Raw genomic sequence first — 19036 nt, forward strand, 5'->3', positions numbered from 1 at the left:
GCCGAACAGTCATACCACTAAAAAGCAACAAAACACACAAAATACATTTTAACATAAACATCCACTGCAGTGACTCCTCCACATCACTGATGGAAGACGAAAAAAAGTTAAATCTCTTCCCTTCTTTGTTTTGCCGTGATTGGGGGCCTCGAGCCATCCGTTGACGAAACGATCTTGACTCCCATAGCCGGCGGCGGGCCCTCCATGTCAGGGCAATCAAGCTCCTGCATCGGGGAATCTCAGCTCCCCTGTGCCGGGCGATCCACCCTGGGTCCCGGCTGGTCGAAACCTTCTGCCACTGGAGCTTCCCGATATCAGCCTCTACCTGAGACTGCGAGCTTCTCGATGTTGGAATCCGTAGGCCACAGTTGGAGCGCCGATCCCAGATAAGTGATCGCAGGCTCTGATGGTAAGTTCACAGCCAAAGGTGGGGCTCAAAGTCGGTCTCGAGCAAGGCTGCCAGCTCCATGATGTTAGGCCACAGAGCGACAGGAGATACGATCCGGTAAACAATCGCATCTCCAGCAAGGTAAGAGTTTGGGGAAAAATGTTTCCCTTGACCCCCTCCTCCCCCACCCCCACAAAACAAAACGAGAGAACATTAACACATACTTTTAAAACACACTAAAAATAACATAAAAGACAAAACGGGCAGAGCGTTGGCGAGGCTGCCATCGCTGACATAGATGATAAAGCACTTTGGGAAACTGAGGTTTTATTGCTCATATTTTTAATCACTTTTTATCACGTTTTATACTTGTGTTTGAATCCCACTTGCCCAGAAAGTTACAAAGAACAAGTTGGATTACATTAACTTTGACCAGCTTCTGCTTGGGCCAGGTTTATTATTTGTTGCAATCACCGATACAAGCACAAGAAATTGCCCTTGCACCATCATCTCACCACAGCAACTGCGGAGTCTGATATTCCTAACTGAGTAAATTGTGCATCAAAAACATTGGACATAGGAAATAAGTGTATTATAACAAAAACATTGTGTCAATTCATAAATATCTGTAAAATTTGATTTGTTTAACAAGAAGCTGCTGAATCTTCCCCAGTTGGTACAATTGATGTTGGATCAGGGATTGTTTTTTATTAGCTAAAGATGTCAAGTGATATAATGGAAAAAAGAATGGAATTAGAATGGGCAAGATGTTCAAGAAGCAACTGCAGATGCTGGAAAATCGAAGGTAGACAAAAGTGCTGGAGAAACTCAGCGGGTGAGGCAGCATCTATGGAGGGAAGGAAATAGGCAACGTTTCGGGCCAACACCCTTCTTCAGAAGAATTAGAATGAGGATCAGCCATAATTTCATTAAATTGCAGAACATATTGAAGGGGCTGATTGGTCTGTGAGTGATGTAGAATACTGTTTCTAAAACATTTGCAAGTAGGTATCCAGCTGTGAACACCAGCAAGGACAAGTTTGGATTTATCTGCAATGTGCTCTGATGTGCTGCTGCCACACACTGTAGGATGCCACGAAGGAAATTGCCTCATTGATGACAAACTGGAGGTTTTTTGGTTTGTTCCCAGTGTGGAATCACAATTTGTAAAAGAAGACGGTAGGAAGGAAATGTTTGACATTTTATAGCATGCCTTTCTGTATAGATGTGCAACTAACTGCAGATAGTCCTAAATTGATATTGGAGGCACCAACATTCTCCAGATGAAGTTGGTAAGTTGCACCTCAGTAATTCCTGTTTGTAATTAAAGGCTTTGTCCCATGAGTGGATAGAAGACTCACAGTCGCCTGTGATATTTTGCAAATTGTGCCTTGTGAATTAATATACTAGTAAATGTGGGAAGGGTGTACCAATACATTCAAACAGTATTTATTACTGCTAATTCTGTATTACCTAACTAAATGAAGGGAAATGAGATGCTTTTTTTTTTCATCTCCCAGAATTATTCCCTCTAATCCATGTAAAGGTTTTGTTCAGGCTCTAGTTTCCGATTTTTGTGTGTGTTCATCATCGGCTTGCTTGGGAAGCTAGGATAATATGAATTTTAAGTATCGAAAATGAAATGCATGTTGGATTTGGTTAGACGGGGATGGGGTGTAGTGCAGACTTACACATTACTGCCAGCAATGCATTACCTACAACCATTAACAACATGAAGGAATTAATGATCAACTTCAGGAAGTGAAGCGGTACACATATCCCGCCTGGTTTCAATTGATGGTGCCGAAGTAGAGATGAAACCGTCAAATTTCTAGGAGAAAATATCAGCAACAACTTCTCCTGGACCACTCGTATTGAAGCAATGGCTAAGAAAGCACACCAATAACTCCACTTCTATAAAAAGCTCGGGCAGTTCGGCATGTCCTCAACAACTCTCACCAACTTCTGCAGATGCGCCGGAGAAAGCATTTTATCAGGATGCATCACCGTATGGGTTGGGAACAGTTCCATCCAAGACCACAAGAAATTGCAGAGAATTGTGGGCACACCCTCAGACTATCACGCACACTAACCTCCCTTCCATTGACTTCATTTACACCTCGTGCCCAGCCACCAGCATAATCAAGGATGAGTCACACCCTTTCCCATCAGACAAAAGGTATGGAAGTGTGAAAAAGCACACCTCCAGATTGAGGGAGTTTCTTCCCAGCTGTTATCAATCTTCGGAACCATCCTACCTACCACCAACTAGAGAACAGTCCTGAATACTATCTACCTCATTTGATACCCTCAGACTATCTAACTTTGATCGGACTTTACTGGCTTTGTCGTGCACTAAACGTTATTCCCTTTATTGTGTATCTGTACACTGTTGATGGCTCGATTGTAATCATGTATTGTCTTTCCGTTGACTGGGAAGCACGCAACAAAAGCTTTTCACTGTACCTCTGTATACATGACTAAACTAAACATGTAAATTACTAAAGTTGATGTTCATCAAATGCTTCTGCATAGGTGATATTTCGGGTCAGGACCCTTCTTCAGACCTGACCCAAAGCATCACCTATCCATGTTCACCAGCGAGGCTGTCTGACCTGCTGAGTTACTCCAGCACTTTGTGTCTTTTTTTGTAAACCAGCATCTGCAGTTCCATGTTTCTGCATAATAGCCATAGAAACAAATGCAGACAAACATGACGAAATAGCGTAGCATTCCTGAAGTTAATCTGTTAAAAATATTAATATGTTTTTTTTGCAATAAATCCATTTGGAACCAAAATTGATAATCTGACAGGAAGCAAACTATATTAGTTGGTGAGTATTTTTGTGATTGGCAAGCTGTTACCAATAGTATTCCACAGTATTCCATTCACCATCCCCAAATAATTTTGGCTTAAATGAGCATGATGCAAGTTTGCAGATGATACAATAAATTGCCATGGGGGGGGGGGGGGGGGGGGGGGGGGGGGGGGGGGGGGAGAAGGAATGTGAAGTAATGCATTTGGGGAGGTGCATTAATGCAAAGAAATTTACATTCAGTGGAGAATACGAAGTAGTATGGAGGAACAAAGAGGTTTTGGGGTGTATGCCACGAGATTTATAAAGCTGGTAACTAGGTCATAATGTGGTTAAAAGGTTTAAGGCTATTTTCTGTGTGAGCTAGGGTTTTGAATGTATTAACAGGAAGGTTATGTTAACACTTTACAATATTAGTTTAGATCATAGTTTGTGTACAGTGTACACTCCAAAAAAAGAAAGATGTCATTCTACTGAAGCGAGTGCAAAAGAGACAGGAAGATGTTGCCAAGAAAATAAAATTGTTAGTAAAGGAAGGATTGAATGATCTAGCGTTCTTTACAGCAGAGTGGAAGAAGATAGAGAACCTGGTGTCGAGACAACCTTTCAATGTCAGCAAGAAAAAGGAGATAGTGGTCGACATCAGGAAGCAAAGTGGTACACATACTGTACCTCAGTTTGCATTGATGCCGCCCAAGTAGAGATGATTGAATACTTCAAATTCCTAAGAGTCAATATCACCAACAACTTCTCCTGGACCACCCATTTGGAAGTAACGACCGAGAAAGTACACCAACGCCTTGGTTCTTGGTTTCTTGGTCCTCCAAAATATTCCAAATGGAATTTAAACTGGAGGTGGAGCCTCTACTTCCTCAGAAGGCTTAGAAAGTTCAGCATGTCCCCTACAACTCTTACCAACTTCTACAGATGCACCATAGAAAGCATTTTATCAGAATGCATCACAGCTTGGTTTGGGAACAGCTCCATCCAAGACCGCAAGAAATTGCAGCGAATTGTGGACGCAGCCCAGACCATCACACAAACCAACCACCCTTCCATTGACTCCATTTATACCTCATGCTGCCTCTGCAAGGAGGTATAATCAAGGAGAAGTCGCATCCTGGCCGCTCCCTCTTCTCTCCCCCATCATACGATATAGAAGTGTGAAAAGGCACACCTCAAGATTCAGGGACAGTTTCTTCCCAGCTGTTCTCATGCAAATAAACCACCCTACCACAACCAGAGAGCAGTCCTGAACTACTATCTACCTCATTAGTGACACTCAGACTATCCTTGATCGGACTTTATTGGCTTTACCTTGCACTCAACGTTATTCCTTTATCATGTAAATGGCTTGATTGTAATCATGTATTGTATTTCTGCTGACTGAATAGCATGCAACAAAAGTTGTTCACTGTACCTGGGTACACTTGACAATCAACTAAACTGAGAAGGCTGAGAGGTTTAGAACCATCGAGTCATACAACACAGAAACAAAATCGTCCATGTGAACCAAAATTCTCCGTCTAAGCTAGCCCCATTTGTATATGTTTGGCCCATATCCCTCTAAACCAGTCCTATCTACGTACCTGTACATGTCTTTCAAGTGTTGTTTTAGTACCTGCCTCAACTGCTTCCAGCTCGTTCCATATACCCGCCACCTTCTGAGTGAAAAATTTGACCTATTAAAACTTGCCAGAGGAGGTAGTTGAGGCTGGGACAATCCCAACGTTTAAGAAACAGTTGGACAGGTACATGGATAGGTCAAGTTAGGAGGGATATGGACCAAGCACAGGCAGGTGGGACTAGTGTAGTTGGGACATGTCGGCTGGCGTGGGCAAGTTGGGCTGAAGGACCTGTTTCCACACTGTATAACTCTATGACTATGTTGATTCCACTGAAAAGTGTGGAGAGGATTGTGCTGTAGATGATGTCCTTGGGTTATTGAGATAAAGACCTGCATTTCAGTGAGACAGAGGAGGTGTATGTTTGTGATTATTCATCCATATATATATATATATATATATAGGAAGATACTCAAACGTATGTATGAAATAGTAGAATGCAATGTTGACTGTAGAAGAGTCTATTATCTGCTTATACTAGGTGAAGAGATGATTAGGGAGATCCAAAATGTATGTTGCAGCTCTGAGATGGATCATCAAAGAGCATTCAACAGAGAGGCAGTACATTTCAAACAGGATCCTCTCCAGTCTAGCTTAAATAAAGCCCAGACAGTGGAGAGCAGCCACTGCTTCAGCTTCCTTTGCTCTTTTGCGTATGTAATAAAGTTCAATCCACAGGAAGCCCTTTGTTCTCCCTTGTTTTTGAAAGGTGTGGTTTAAATAAATCTCTTGCAAGTATCCTTTTCAAATTGTAGAATTTTTGCAGTACTTCAACAAATTGAACTGAGGTTTGAATTGATGAAACTGCTTTTGTGTTTAATTTAATCAAAGAAAGTCTCTCGGCTGTGGAGCTTAACATGCAGGATGATCTCCAGAAAACCTTTTCCTTTTTAAGAGTCTAAAAGCTTTAGCCTATTTAATCGTCTCCATATGCTGATCCTGGCTGCTACGGAAGGACTTGGCACAAAGATTGGACTGCACAGTGGCAGAAAATATATATATGGGCACTGCATGTTTGTGGCTGGGGTGAAAAATTCCATCTGAAATATTTGGGCTTCTTCAGACAGACCCCATAAAGGTAAACAGATATCAAAGAGGAAATTAATCTGCAGTCTGGTCATAGGAACAAGACTTTGTGGTAGCATACAAGACACAGACAACTTATCTACACACACAGAGCTCAGGCTGAAGAAAGATGTTACTGGGCTTTTCAGCCTCTTGCTGCCATGGTGATGGTCAATTATGCCGGTGATGCTGGGAGCTTAACTTTTGAACTGTAATCAGATATCGACTGCAATGAAGTTGTCCGAGTGAGACAGAAGACTAAGGCTACAGGGAAAACAAATCACAAAAAGGGCGAGGTGGAAATAAAGGAACAACAAAGAAGGAGCAACTCTGAGGTAAAGGGAGAGTTAAGGTAGTAAATGATTAAAAAGGAAGACTCAGAAAGAATAGAAAAGCTAAATGTAAAGACTTGCAAAGTTAGAAACAGCAAAGAAGAAAAGTGAAAAAGACAAGTTTACGAGAATTAAAAGTGGCAAAAAAAAATACAGGTCGGTTGAAAAGGAAGCATGAGAACAACAAATTGAGAAGTTATGGTAGAATAAAATAACATGAGAAAGGCTGACAATAATACAGACAAGATATATGAGTGAAGAAAGGGGGGGGGGAAGAGACAAACAGAAGTTCAATGAGAGGAGTTTTATCTGTTGTTGATGGGTGAAAAGGAAGTTTATTAAAACACTACATCCATTTGGCATTTGGAGCTCAGTGTTTGGCTAAAGCTGGCATCCTCTGCAGTGCAAAGCATGAACTCTGCCCTTGCCAAATATGGGTCCCCACCACGAAACTGGCTCAACCTGCGCCTCCGAGTGTAGCCAAGTAAGTACTAGATTTGATCCCTGGTTGCGTGGCTGTATTAGTATTTAACTAAATCTAGGATCCTAATGTTGAATTGATATGATTTAGAATGCACCTCCTAAATAGGTGTTGGGAGCAAATTCAAGTGGAACATTCAAAGGTATACAAACTTGGAAAGGAAATTTGCATATTTCTGGGGAAACGATGGGGTTAAGTAGATCTTTCAAAGACCTGGGCACAAACATGACGGACCGAATGGCTTCTTCCTGTAATTCAATGTCTTCAGTTGTGATACCCCTGTGGCCAGACGGCAGTGTTGTGACTGGAACAATATAATATTCAGTATGTTTGTTCAATATTAATGGATTAAATTGACAGAACTTGTTAGCCCATGAATATTTTCTATGGGGGGGCTGCCAATCTTTTTGCAAGGAAGGACTAGCATGTTATGTCCTACCAAGAAAATGTCAATTAAATTTGTACTGTTCAAAGAAACATTTAAACAGATTGGGTTAATATAGATGTTTTTTTTTGTGAGGAGCAGCATGTTTTGTTGTGTTACTAGGGAAATCTAAGGAAATGTCAATTGAATTCACAATGTTCAAAGAAACATTTAAACAGTTTGGATTAACGCATGTTGTTGGACAGCCATTATTTATCTCTATTGAAGAAAAATTAATGAGCAGAATTAAGTTCCTATGTTTCCCTCCACTTCTGAATGTGTTTAGTCTCGCTGGATTATGTCCTTGAGGATGACTGCTCTCACTGGAATTCAGATATTTTCCTCGTCTGAAGCTGCTAATTTTCACAAGGGTTCATGTCTTCTCTTCACTTGGAGGACATTATGAGGAGCATACATGATGTCAAGTTACCTATTGATCCTGGCTCACTTGCGAGAGTGATCAGTACTTATGGAGCCCATTCTCAATCAATATCAAAACTGATTGAAGCTGGGTTGATAAGTGAAGCGAAATACAACAGCCAATGATGGATGAAGACAAAAAACTGCAGATGCTGGAATCCGGAGCAACAAGCGATCTGCTGGAGGAACTTGGGATGCAATGTTCCTTTCCACCCAGAGGCATTGAAGTGTATAAGAGGAATAATATACCTTAGCTCTGTAAATCATTTCTAAAATTGAAGTTCCTGCGCAAGGAATTTAATTTGCCACACATTAATTTTAGTAGTAAATCCTTGTGACACAATACAGGTGAATGTGTTCCACATCTTTATTTTTCAGTGAACAAAGTACTACTCACAAAAGTTGATAAGCACTTGACATTTTTTCATTTTACCATCAACTGTATGGAAATGTTAACATTAGCATTCAATTATGATAAATAAGCATCAAGATCACATGCCCAATGAATGAGACAGATTTACTAATTAATTTACTAATCAGAAATGCCATTAACACATCTGGATTCTCAATTAGCCAGATGTGATAAGTGCATTGGGTCATACCGTTCTATATTCCAGCCAGGATGTTCTTCCTGTTTTCAGAGAAGGGGAGAAATCGTTAGGACAGAAGAGTTCAACACAGTGCTGTTGGCTGTAATGGAACCTCAGTCACCTTCTGCCTGTGACTTTCCCAGCACTGAAACAGAACACCCTGTAAAATAAATAGCTTTTGCCAATTTGCAACAAAGATTTTATTTGTAAAGTCTGTTAATAGGAAGGCCGCCTGCCTCCATCCAAACTACTTGGGGCTATCCATTTGTTTATGAAACTGCATTCTGTTTTGGGCACCACTCTTTGGAACGGATGCTCTGGCTTTAGAGTGGGTGCATTGCAGATTTCCCAGCATAATATTACATTTATTGAGCCAAATAGAATATAAATGCCATTGTATTTACTGGGCAAGATGATTCCGCTTAGTTTATTGTCATGTGCTGTACACAAATTACAAGAGGTCTGAATTGCCTGTAGGACTGGCACAGACATGAGCCATTATTACATTCTTTCAAAACATCTCGTTATGGTCAATGTTTGAGTTGCTGGGTGGTAGACATTGATAGACAGAGATCATTTTATTTTGTTTGGAGTTTGGAATAATGGAGGCTTCCTTAAAGCAGTTGGGGACAGTGAACAGTTGAAGTGAGAGGTTAAAGTTGTTGGCGAAGACCATGGCCAGGTGACTGGCGCACAATATTTGAACCCATGCAGGGACTCCATCCAGGCTAGGCTGACCGCTTTCTTAGAATTTACCCGATTGAAAACAGATCTGACCTCCGCCACTGAAATGTATGAGACAGTGCCAATAGGGGATGGAAGGATGAGCCTAGGTGAAACGTTGCTTGCCTGTTTAAAATGGACATAAAAGACATTGAGCTCATCTGGTAGAGATCGATTGATGCCAGATGTTGACCTTGATTTTAGGTTGTAGCCTTTGATGACATTCAAGCCCTGCTACAGTCATCTGCCGTCTCTTTAATTGAATTGAGCCTCCAGCTCGTTTTGGAATTCTCTCTTGGCACCATTGATAGTCTGGCGAAAATTGCACTTGGCCGCCTTGTTACAGTGCATGATCATCCATCTTGAAAGCCTTGCATCTGGACTTTAGCAGAGAGTGAAACTCTGTTCATCTTAGGTTTCTGGTTAGCATCGACCCTGAAAAGATGATCTGTTTGATGTATTTTGAGTATCAAAGCCATTGATTGGGTAGATACTAAATGAACAATTCTTTGTTGATGAAGACTGCAATCAAGGCAATTCAGGAGTGAAATGAGAAGGAGTTGGCAAAAGGTTTGTGAAAATTTAGAACACTCTAAACCAAGAGTATGGATACCAATTAGATCTTTCAAGAATACTAGATGATGGGTATCTAAGATGGCGCCTGCCAGTGGCAACTTTTTGCTAACATGCCTACTATATTCTGTTGTGCTGAAGCAAAGCAAGAATTTAATTGTCCTATCTGGGACACATGACAATAAATATAGACTAAATTTAGATAAATGGAATATTATGATTTAACTATAGTAGAATAGTCATGAAAGCTGAGTGGCCTATTTATACTATATATCTCGAAGCTGAATGGCCTGTTGTACTTTATCTTGTAAAAGGTCTGAGAGCTGAATGGGCTCATTTCACTACTGCTTAGTTTATCTTAAGGGGCTGAATAGCATTTTCCTTTGTTTAGACTATAGAGCTAAATGTCGTCTCATGCTCTTTCATTCACACAAGGTTTATTTATCTTCAAGTAAACCTTTTTTTCCACTGTGGAATCTGGTAGCTTTGTTGAAATTTTGACTTGATCAATTGGCATTTGTTTTTGTTAATTCCAGTGTGATTCTTGTTAATTGGTTCTCCCTGACATAATCCTACAGATTTAGAACTAAAATGGGAAATCAACCAATTGCCTTCGATTTCTTTGGTTTGTAGTTCTATACATTACTCCATCCAGCTCCATTTTAACACCACTAACCAAGTGAAATCAGCTGTTAAGCTGGTAACAGTGAGGCTACAAAATATAATACTCCATCTTTATACTTGCTTCAGGAATGAGACTGAAGTTTTTCTCGCCCTATAAGGAAGCACAGCTGCCAAACAATGGCAGACCATTCATATATCAATTAAAGTGAGTTCCTCCTTTTTCTACTTGACCAACATGTTCTGAAATGGACAAGGTTTACTCACTTCAGGGTACCTGCATCTCTTTCCACGTTCTCGCTGCTCTCCAGTTTCACCGACTCCCTGGCCAAGCACTTGTCATGTGCAGTAAGATGTTTGCGATCAGTGATTCTAAGTTCTGCCGCTTGGGATTTACCACCTCAATGCCGTATGATTAGGTCCTGGCAATAGTTCATTATTCTGATTGTGCTAATACTTTCTTCTGAGCTTTTATTGCTTGGATATTTCATTCCTGTTTATTCTGAACCTCATCTGACGCAAACCTAAATTTCCAAGCCAAAAGAAATTGGAAGTGAGACTCAGAAGAAACAGAAAATATGAGTAGCGGAAGACTGAACTAACCAGACAGTGAAGTCATTCTACTCTCCAGATCTCCTCCCAAAAAAGGGAAAAACAAATTTGTTTTCACCTCTCTGCCAGCTTAGGTGATCTTGCAGCTCAGATCCGGCAGAGATCCGTTTTCATGCTTGGCTTCGCATGCAACAGCTTTTAAAAAGAAAAAAATTGTTTTTTGTGAAACATGAGTTAATTACACAGGCCTGAAGTGAAGCATCAACCATTACTCAGCCCACCTGCCCAACTGATCAAGATCCTGCTGCAATTTTTGTCAACCATCTTCACTATCTACAATGCCACCCACGTTAGTGCCATCTGCAAATTTGCTAATCATGCCTTGTATGACAATAATAATGATGGATGGGATTTATATAGCGCCTTTCTAATACTCAAGGCGCTTTACATCGCATTATTCATTCACTCCTCAGTCACACTCGGTGGTGGTAAGCTACTTCTGTAGCCACAGCTGCCCTGGGGCAGACTGACGGAAGCGTGGCTGCCATTCTGCGCCTACGGCCCCTCCGACCACCACCAATCACTCAGACACACTCACACAGGCAAAGGTGGGTGAAGTGTCTTGCCCAAGGACACAACGACAGTATGCACTCCAAGCGGGATTCGAACCGGCTACCTTCCGGTTGCCAGCCGAACACTTAGCCCATTGTGCCATCTGTCGTCTCCACATCATTGATATAGATGACAAACTGCAATGGGCCCAGCATGGATCCCTGAGGCACACTGCTAGTCACAGGCCTCCAGTCTGGAAAAAAAACCTTCCACCATCACCCTCTGCTTCGTTCGATGAATATTATATCCAGTCGGCTATCTCTCCTTGGATCCCATGCAATCTAATTGAAGAAGGACATTCTTTTTGAGGAAAATGCAGGGAAAAAATAATATCAAGTGACAAATGGAGACACATCAACTGAAAACAAGTTTTAAAGGAATTATCTTAGATAGTTGGAGTAATATGAGGAAATTTTAGAACTCCAGTTAAAATTTCTGCATCAGCTTCAAATGCTGCAAAATTATGTTTTGGGCATGAAATGAGGCACAGTGGACATGAGAAGGATGCCATGGTTAAATTATGATGATAGTTTGTATTGGCCAGGCTTGCATTCCCTTAAAAATTCTGAGGGCGAATCTGACTAAGATGATGGATTCAAAATAATGGGCAGAATTGTGAAGTTTCAGCCCTGATATCAGAAGAATTTCTTCACACGAAGAGAAGTAACATTTTGGTATTCTTCCCATAATAGTTCACGGTCAATAGAAATGTTAAATATGAGACGTAAACTGGATGCATGGATAGATGAAAGTCAAATGACATTATCAAATTGAATGGTAAAATTGCCTTGAAACGCTGAATTATCTATCTCTCCCAGAACCATTTTCAACTTCAACCTCAAATATTCAGTTTGTCCTTGAATCACTTTGTGTGAAGTAAGTTATAATCCTTCATGTCTTGCATCACATGGATATGCAGGGAATAGATGGCTCACATGCAGGCAGAGATTAGTTTAACTTGGTATTGGGGCAGAAGGGCTTGTTCCCATGCTGTATCATTCTGCAGTCAATGTTTTTACCTCCTTCATTGAATCACTGGTGTAGTGAAAAAAGTATTTCATTCCGGTGCTGTTGTGTCAACTAGAGCACTCATGTGCTGGTGCTCCAAACAATCTGTTGGGGGAAGACAAAAGTGCTGGAGAAACTCAGCGGGTGCGGCAGCATCTATAGAGCGAAGGAAATAGGCAACGTTTTGGGCCAAAACCCTTCTTCAGACTCTATCTGTTGGGGGAACTCAGCATCTGAGGGTCAAATTAATTGTCGATGTTTCTTGAGCGAAACATCCCCCTACTCCGCAGATGCACCAATACCCGCTGAGGTCCCCCAGCAGTTTGGTTGTTGCTTCAGATTGCAGCATCTGCACTCTGTCAAGTATTCAACTACTAGGGGTCTATGGTTTGAGCAAGTCAAGAATTTGGGTTCTTACTCTTCTCCAGCCTGCCTTTGTACTGAACTCATTGCCCTATCGCCCGTTTCTCATGAACTGCAGCTTAACTCGTTTTCCCCTTGCATTCGGCTGTGAATTGTGCTGAATCTTCAATTCCATCAACTGTAATAAATACAATTAATAAATATGAGGGTTAAAAGTTAAGTACTGCCCTATTTTTTTCTTAAACTATAAAGTGGCCACTTTTAAAAAATTGAATTGTTAAAGATGAAGAAAGCCTTTGTTCGAGGCGGTGCCGCAGTGGCCAGTCCTTTACTGAGTGCCACCCTCCACAATCCCACAGTCCCACTCTTTCAGCTGATGAATGCAGTTCTCTGTCCAAGAGCAGGAGGCCTCCAGGACGTGCTTTAATGCCTCTTGCATTCGTCCTTTGCAGTGGGATGGTGGATCGGCTCGATAGTCTGTGCACTCAGGAGGACTGAGCCCTCGCTCTCTGTCTGCTGGAGCTGAGTAGTAGTTTTGAAATGCTGCTTGGTGATTGTTTTGGAACCAATGTGAAATGTTTCTGTACTGGAAGAAACGGGGAGCATATGAGCTGGAGAGCTTGCCAGCGTTGGGGGAGTACGATGGTTCAATCGCAGAGCGATATGTGTGGTCCTCCACACTGGACATTCTGGAAGAACTAGAGGACGGTAGGATCAATTTATATTGAATAGGACTGAATTATATTGAATAGTATTCAAAAGGAGTAAATTCGCAGGGGATTTTCAATGTGATTGAGGCTGGAACGGATAATTGGTTTTCAGAAGGTCAAGAATGCAAGAACAAATGTTTTGGAAAAGGACGGATCAGCCTGGTTGATACAGGGTTGGGTCAAGTTTGCTGGGATTATTTGGGCTGGAACAGATGGTTGGTTGGGAATGGTGAGGTCTATTATGTATGAAGCTTCGCCAGTGCTTGGACTCGGTGTAGACAAAATGCTGGAGTATCTCAGCAGGACAGGCAGCATCTGTGGAGAGAAGGAATGGGTGACGTTTCGGGTCGAGACGTGATGTGACGGATTTGGTGTGATGGTTTTGAGCCGGCATCATATGATTGCTGTGGCAACATCAAGGTCTTCCCTTTTCAGTTACATGTTTCACGTTCATGTGTTGGGCTATCACTGTTTCCTGTGAGTGGAGGAGATTCTCGTGGTCAATGAGCGACCACCAAGGTAGCATTACTATATTTAAAACACAGTATATAAGCAGCAAAACTGAAGGGAGGATAGAGACCAGAAGCACACCACATCCTGTTTTGTGACTGCAGGTCACTGGTTAATCCAGGAAAGATGGTTATGCAAAGGATGCTCAGATCCTTTGCTATGCCAGGAATCAAACTGGCAATTAAACCTCTGCAGGATTCATGAGATCTATATCAATTCAGTATCTTTCGGAGTCGCTGGGGCCCTGAATACTGGACAATGAGATTTATATGAGATATATTCATTGTGCGGCTTCATCGTTACACATTTCTGTCAATATTTTCAATACGACAAATATGTTCTTCTATTGCAATGGAGTGAAAATATAAGATGCTCAACTAATATTATCTTCATTGTCACAATAATAATCGAGTAGGCAGTGATCATTAATAATAATGATACCAAAAATGATTTAAATAATAAATAATTTAAAATAAATAATTATTTTATTTAAAATCGAGATTGGTATCAACTCTTGCATTCTGTCATATAATACCACCACCTCCAAGTTTCACTTCCCATCCCATCCGGTTTATACATCAGACATATATTCATCACCTTGGCAAATCTTGGGACATGCTGCCCAGCAACATGCTCATGACATGGACTGCTGCGAATTAAGAATACCCACACCTCAGCACCTTCTCAAAGTTGGGCGTGCAGCAGCATCCTGAGAATTCATATTTTTTTTTAAAAGATTATAAATCAGCTTCATTCACAGAAAGCATGGCTCACCTTCAAGATTCAATAATTACACATTTTAATCTGTTTGATTACTTCATGTCTAAGGCCACGGCCAAGAAATTTCATCCAGATTTGTTAAATCAGCTCAAGCATGATTTTGATTGGTAGCTTTCTTGTAATTTAATAAAATATCCAATTACAGTTTTGAAGATATCAGGGTGTTTAGTAAAATATAATTAGATTGATTGAAAGAAACAGCATGGAAATAGGCCTTTAGCCCACCAAATCACACTGATTTATTTATCACATGTTAGAAACATAGAAAATAGGTGCAGGAGTAGGCCATTCAGCCCCTCGAGCCAGCACCACCAATCAACATGATCATGGCTGATCATCCAAAATCATTACCCCTGCTTTTTCCCCATATCCCTTGATTCTGTTAGCCCCCAAGATACCCTCTCATCCTTCTAAATTCCAGTGAATACAAGCCCAGTCGACCCATTCTTTCCTCATATGACAGTTCCGCCATCCCGGGAATTAACCTGGTGAACCTACACTGCACTCCCTCAATAGCAAGAATGTCCTTCCTCAAAGTAGGAGCCAAAACTGGACACAATACTCCGGGTGTGGTCTCACCAGGGCCCTGTACAACTGCAGTTGGACCTCCTTGCTACTAAACTCAAATCCTCTCGCAATGAAGCCCAACATGACATTAGCTTTCTTCACTGCCTGCTGTACCTGCATGCTTACTTTCAGTGACTGATGTACAAGGACACCCAGGTCTCGTTGAGCCTCCCCTTTTCGTAATCTGACACCACTCAGATAATAATCTGTCTTCCTGTTCTTGCCTAACCTCACATTTATCCACATAATACTGCCTCTGCCATGCATCTGCCCACTCACTCAACTTATCCAAGTCACACTGCAGCCTCATAGCAACTTCCTCGCAGCGCACTCTGCCACCCAGCTTTGTGTCATCCACAAACTTGGAGATGTTACATTTAATTCCCTCATCGAAATCGTTAATATAAATTGTAAATAACTGGGGTCCCAGCACTGATCCTTGTGGCACCCCACTAGTCACTGCCTGCCATCCTAAAAAGGATCCGTTAATTCCTACTCTTTGCTTCCTGTCTGCCAACCAGTTCTCTATCCACGTCAATACCCTACGCCCAATACCATGTGCACCAATTGTTCACACTAGTTCTGTGTTATCCTACCTTTGCATCCACTATTTAGGGGTAATGTACAGAGGTCAATTAACCTACAAACAACGCACGTATTTGGGATGTGGGAGGAAACTGGAGCACACAGAGGAAACCCATGCGGTCAGGGGCTGAACTTGCAAACTCCACACAGACACCAACCAAGTCAGGATTGAACCTGGCTCTCTGGCGCTGTGTTCCCCCACTATGCCATCTTGCTGCCCTTAGTTTAAATCAACGCTGAGAAAATAAGATTGATGAGTTGCGGAGAGAAATAGCAATCAGAGTTCATCTCAGCAGCTGCAAATTATTCATCCTGTTGCTTGAGGAGCGGGATAAACTTATGGACTGTGAGAAAAACACCTTTTCAGTCACTTATTCTTCACTGTTTTCATTTTGTTGAAGTGTTAGTGCAATGTAGAATAACTAATTTTCCACATGTACTTGCCTTGGGTGGATTATGATGAAATAAATGCTGCAATAAGATGTGACTTTATCCGAACGTAATGAAATATCTATGGAAGTCAGAACTCGGATATTGCAGGAATCTGAAAGAAAAAATGAGTGAAAAAACAGTACAAAGAGTTGTGTCGCCCTGTATTGCTATCCTGTTCAGTGTGTTGAATTGTTATGAAACCGCCCACAGTACTATGAGATGGCCCACTAATCAGTTAGCAAACACTATGAACAACACTACAGTATGAACATCTGCCTTTGGTAGGCCCATGTCTGAAACAGTTAACAGTCCAGTCAATCTGAGTTACAATTACACACAAAGGGCACCGTTTATGTGTTGACTGCATTGAGTCCTTCTGCTCTTTGTGATATTTTGCCACCTCCACTGAAGCAGATGAATAGGCCCATTGTTCCCCCAACTCCAGCTCCAGCTTTACACTGAGCTCTTTGGTATATATGATAGCAATTACATTGACCACAGCTTCATAAGCAAGTAAATGGAAGCAATATTATTGAGACTTTAACTGTTAGTTTACTGAAACTGCACCAGATCGCTTCATCATGTCCATCTGCTGCTGCAACTCCCATCCATATCATTGTTATTTCAAGACTTGACTAATCCAGTAAACCTCTACAGGCTTCCAAGATGCTGGGCTCCAAAAAGCCTTGCCACTTAAAATTCTGCTGTCTATTTCTTAACCCATTGATTTCACGAGTTCAAGATAATTCGAAGGGAGTGGAAGTGCCATGAACAAGGAGACATGGCTACAAAAAAGGACCAGTCATTTGCATCAGTCTGAAGAAGGGTTTCGGCCCGAAACGTTGCCTATTTCCTTCACTCCATAGATGCTGCTGCACCCGCTGAGTCTCTCCAGCACTTTTGTCTACCTTTGATTTTCCAGCATCTGCAGTTCCTTCTTAAACACCAGTCATTTGAAACTGAGGTGCTCAATAATTTCTTCTCGCTGAGGGAAGTGAATCTCTGGAATGTTCTGTTTCTGAGGGTGTTAGAGGCCAGATTATTGGCTATATTTAAGGTGGAAATAGATAAATATGTGAAAATGAGAAATCAAAAGTTCTGGGGAACTGGCACAAAAGAGGAGTTGAAGCCAGCATAAATCATGTTGAATGGTGGAGCAGGCTTTCCAGTTACATGCATTAAAAAAAACATTCTCATCCTTAAAATGAAAAATCTTGTGTGGCCCTGCATCAGTTTTTCTTTGTTAACTCTTGAAAGCACCTTGGAAAATTGTACCATGCTAAAGATGCTGTGCAAATAGCAGGCGTTGCTTCACTGGGGACTCAAAGGATGCGGCTGTGGTGATGTGGTTCAGTGGCTTGAAGGCAGGATTGGAACAAGAAGTTGAGAAAATGGGATCAGAAGTCAGCCTGTTGGTGCTCAAGTCTGCTCCAGACTATTGACTGACATCTATTACAAACCTACTGACTCCCACATTTATGTGGACTACACTAACTCCTGCAAAGATTCTATCTCCTACTCCCAATTCCTCCGTCTCCACCACATCTGCTCCCAAGGTGAGGTGTTCAATACTAGGTCATCTGAGATGTCTTAATTATTTAGGGAATGATGGTGCCCCCCCTTCTACCATAGATGAGGCCCTCATACATATCTCCTCTGTAACCTAAAGTTCTGCTCTGGCTCCCCTCCCCCCAGTTGTACCAGGAACAGGGTCCCCCTAGTCCTCGCCTTTCACCCCATCAGCCATCGCACACAACACATCACCCTCTGGCATTTTCATGTTCTCCAATGGGATCCGACCACTGGTCACATCTTCCCATCTCCACCCCTTTCTGTTTTCCTCAGAGACCGTTCCCTCCGCAACTCCCTGGTTCACTCATACCTTCCTACCCAAACCACCCTCTCCCCAGGGACTTTCCCCTGCATCCTCGAAACCTGTCCTCATACCTCCTCCCTCAGCTTCATCCAGGGAGCCCGACCGTCCTTTAATGCAAGGCAGAGGTTTACTTGCACCTCCTGGAACCTCATCGACTGCATCCTGTGCTCCCGGTGTGGGCTCCTCTATATCGGTGACACCAAGCGTAGATTTGACGATCGATTCTCTCAATACTTACACCCAATCTGCCTTGGCCGATGTGACCTCCCTGTTGCCAAACATTTTAACTCTCCTTCCCATTCTCTATTGACCTTTCTGTCCTGGGCCTCCTCCACTGTCAGAGTGTGGCCACTGGCCACACACAAATTGGAGGAGCAGCACCTCATATTTCGCTTGGGCAGTTTACAGCCCAGCGGTATGAATATTGATTTCTCTAATTTCAAGTAACTCCTGCATTTCCTTCACCCCTCCTCCACCTTAGTCGTCATATTAGTTCCTCTGTTCGCATCCTTGTATCCCTTTCGTGAGCTCAGCTCTTCCATTCAACAATGGGCCATTATGGACTCCACCCTTCCTGCAGTCATCTGTTGTCGACCCTGATTTGTTCGGGCTTTATCTCACCTCCAGTTCCCCTGCCCCTCCCCACCACCTGTACCTTCCAGTTGCTGCCAGACCAACTGAGTTAAGGGCGTGGCCCACTTGGGTGCATTTGCGCGTCATTTACGCGTCAACATCGGCGTGTCGTGACATGCACATGATGCACGCATGGTGCGCATTACGCGCGCGCTGACGTAGGCAGTTGCGCGCGGCGCCCCAGGATTTTGGGATTCACAAAATCTTCGCGCGCCACCTGCGTGACCCGCAAATGACGCCCAAGTGGGGCAGGCCCTTTGCTGAAGCATTTTGTGTCAATCCACCATTCAATAACCTCTCCGAACATGGGTACACATTCTGTTGTTACCTTATTTTAGCTCTGGAGGAGA

At 42.3% G+C, this 19036-nt stretch overlaps 1 protein-coding gene across 5 annotated transcripts in view; it reads left to right on the forward strand.

Moving 5' to 3' along the window:
• The first annotated feature begins 5804 nt into the window (after positions 1-5804).
• Positions 5805-19036, forward strand: part of plekhg5 (pleckstrin homology and RhoGEF domain containing G5) — a 93194-nt gene continuing 79962 nt past the window's right edge. For 3 of the 5 annotated variants that reach the window (XM_033048220.1, XM_033048221.1, XM_033048222.1), the window contains exon 1: positions 12966-13301. In XM_033048220.1, coding sequence (XP_032904111.1) covers positions 13169-13301 — 133 coding nt within the window. In that variant the 5' untranslated portion in view covers positions 12966-13168. Of the gene's footprint in view, positions 6230-6543; positions 6711-12965; positions 13302-19036 lie in introns of those variants that run through there. The other 2 variants (XM_033048226.1, XM_033048227.1) reach the window with 2 other exon arrangements.

Source organism: Amblyraja radiata, chromosome 31 (assembly GCF_010909765.2).
Source record: "Amblyraja radiata isolate CabotCenter1 chromosome 31, sAmbRad1.1.pri, whole genome shotgun sequence".
NCBI lineage: Eukaryota > Metazoa > Chordata > Chondrichthyes > Rajiformes > Rajidae > Amblyraja > Amblyraja radiata.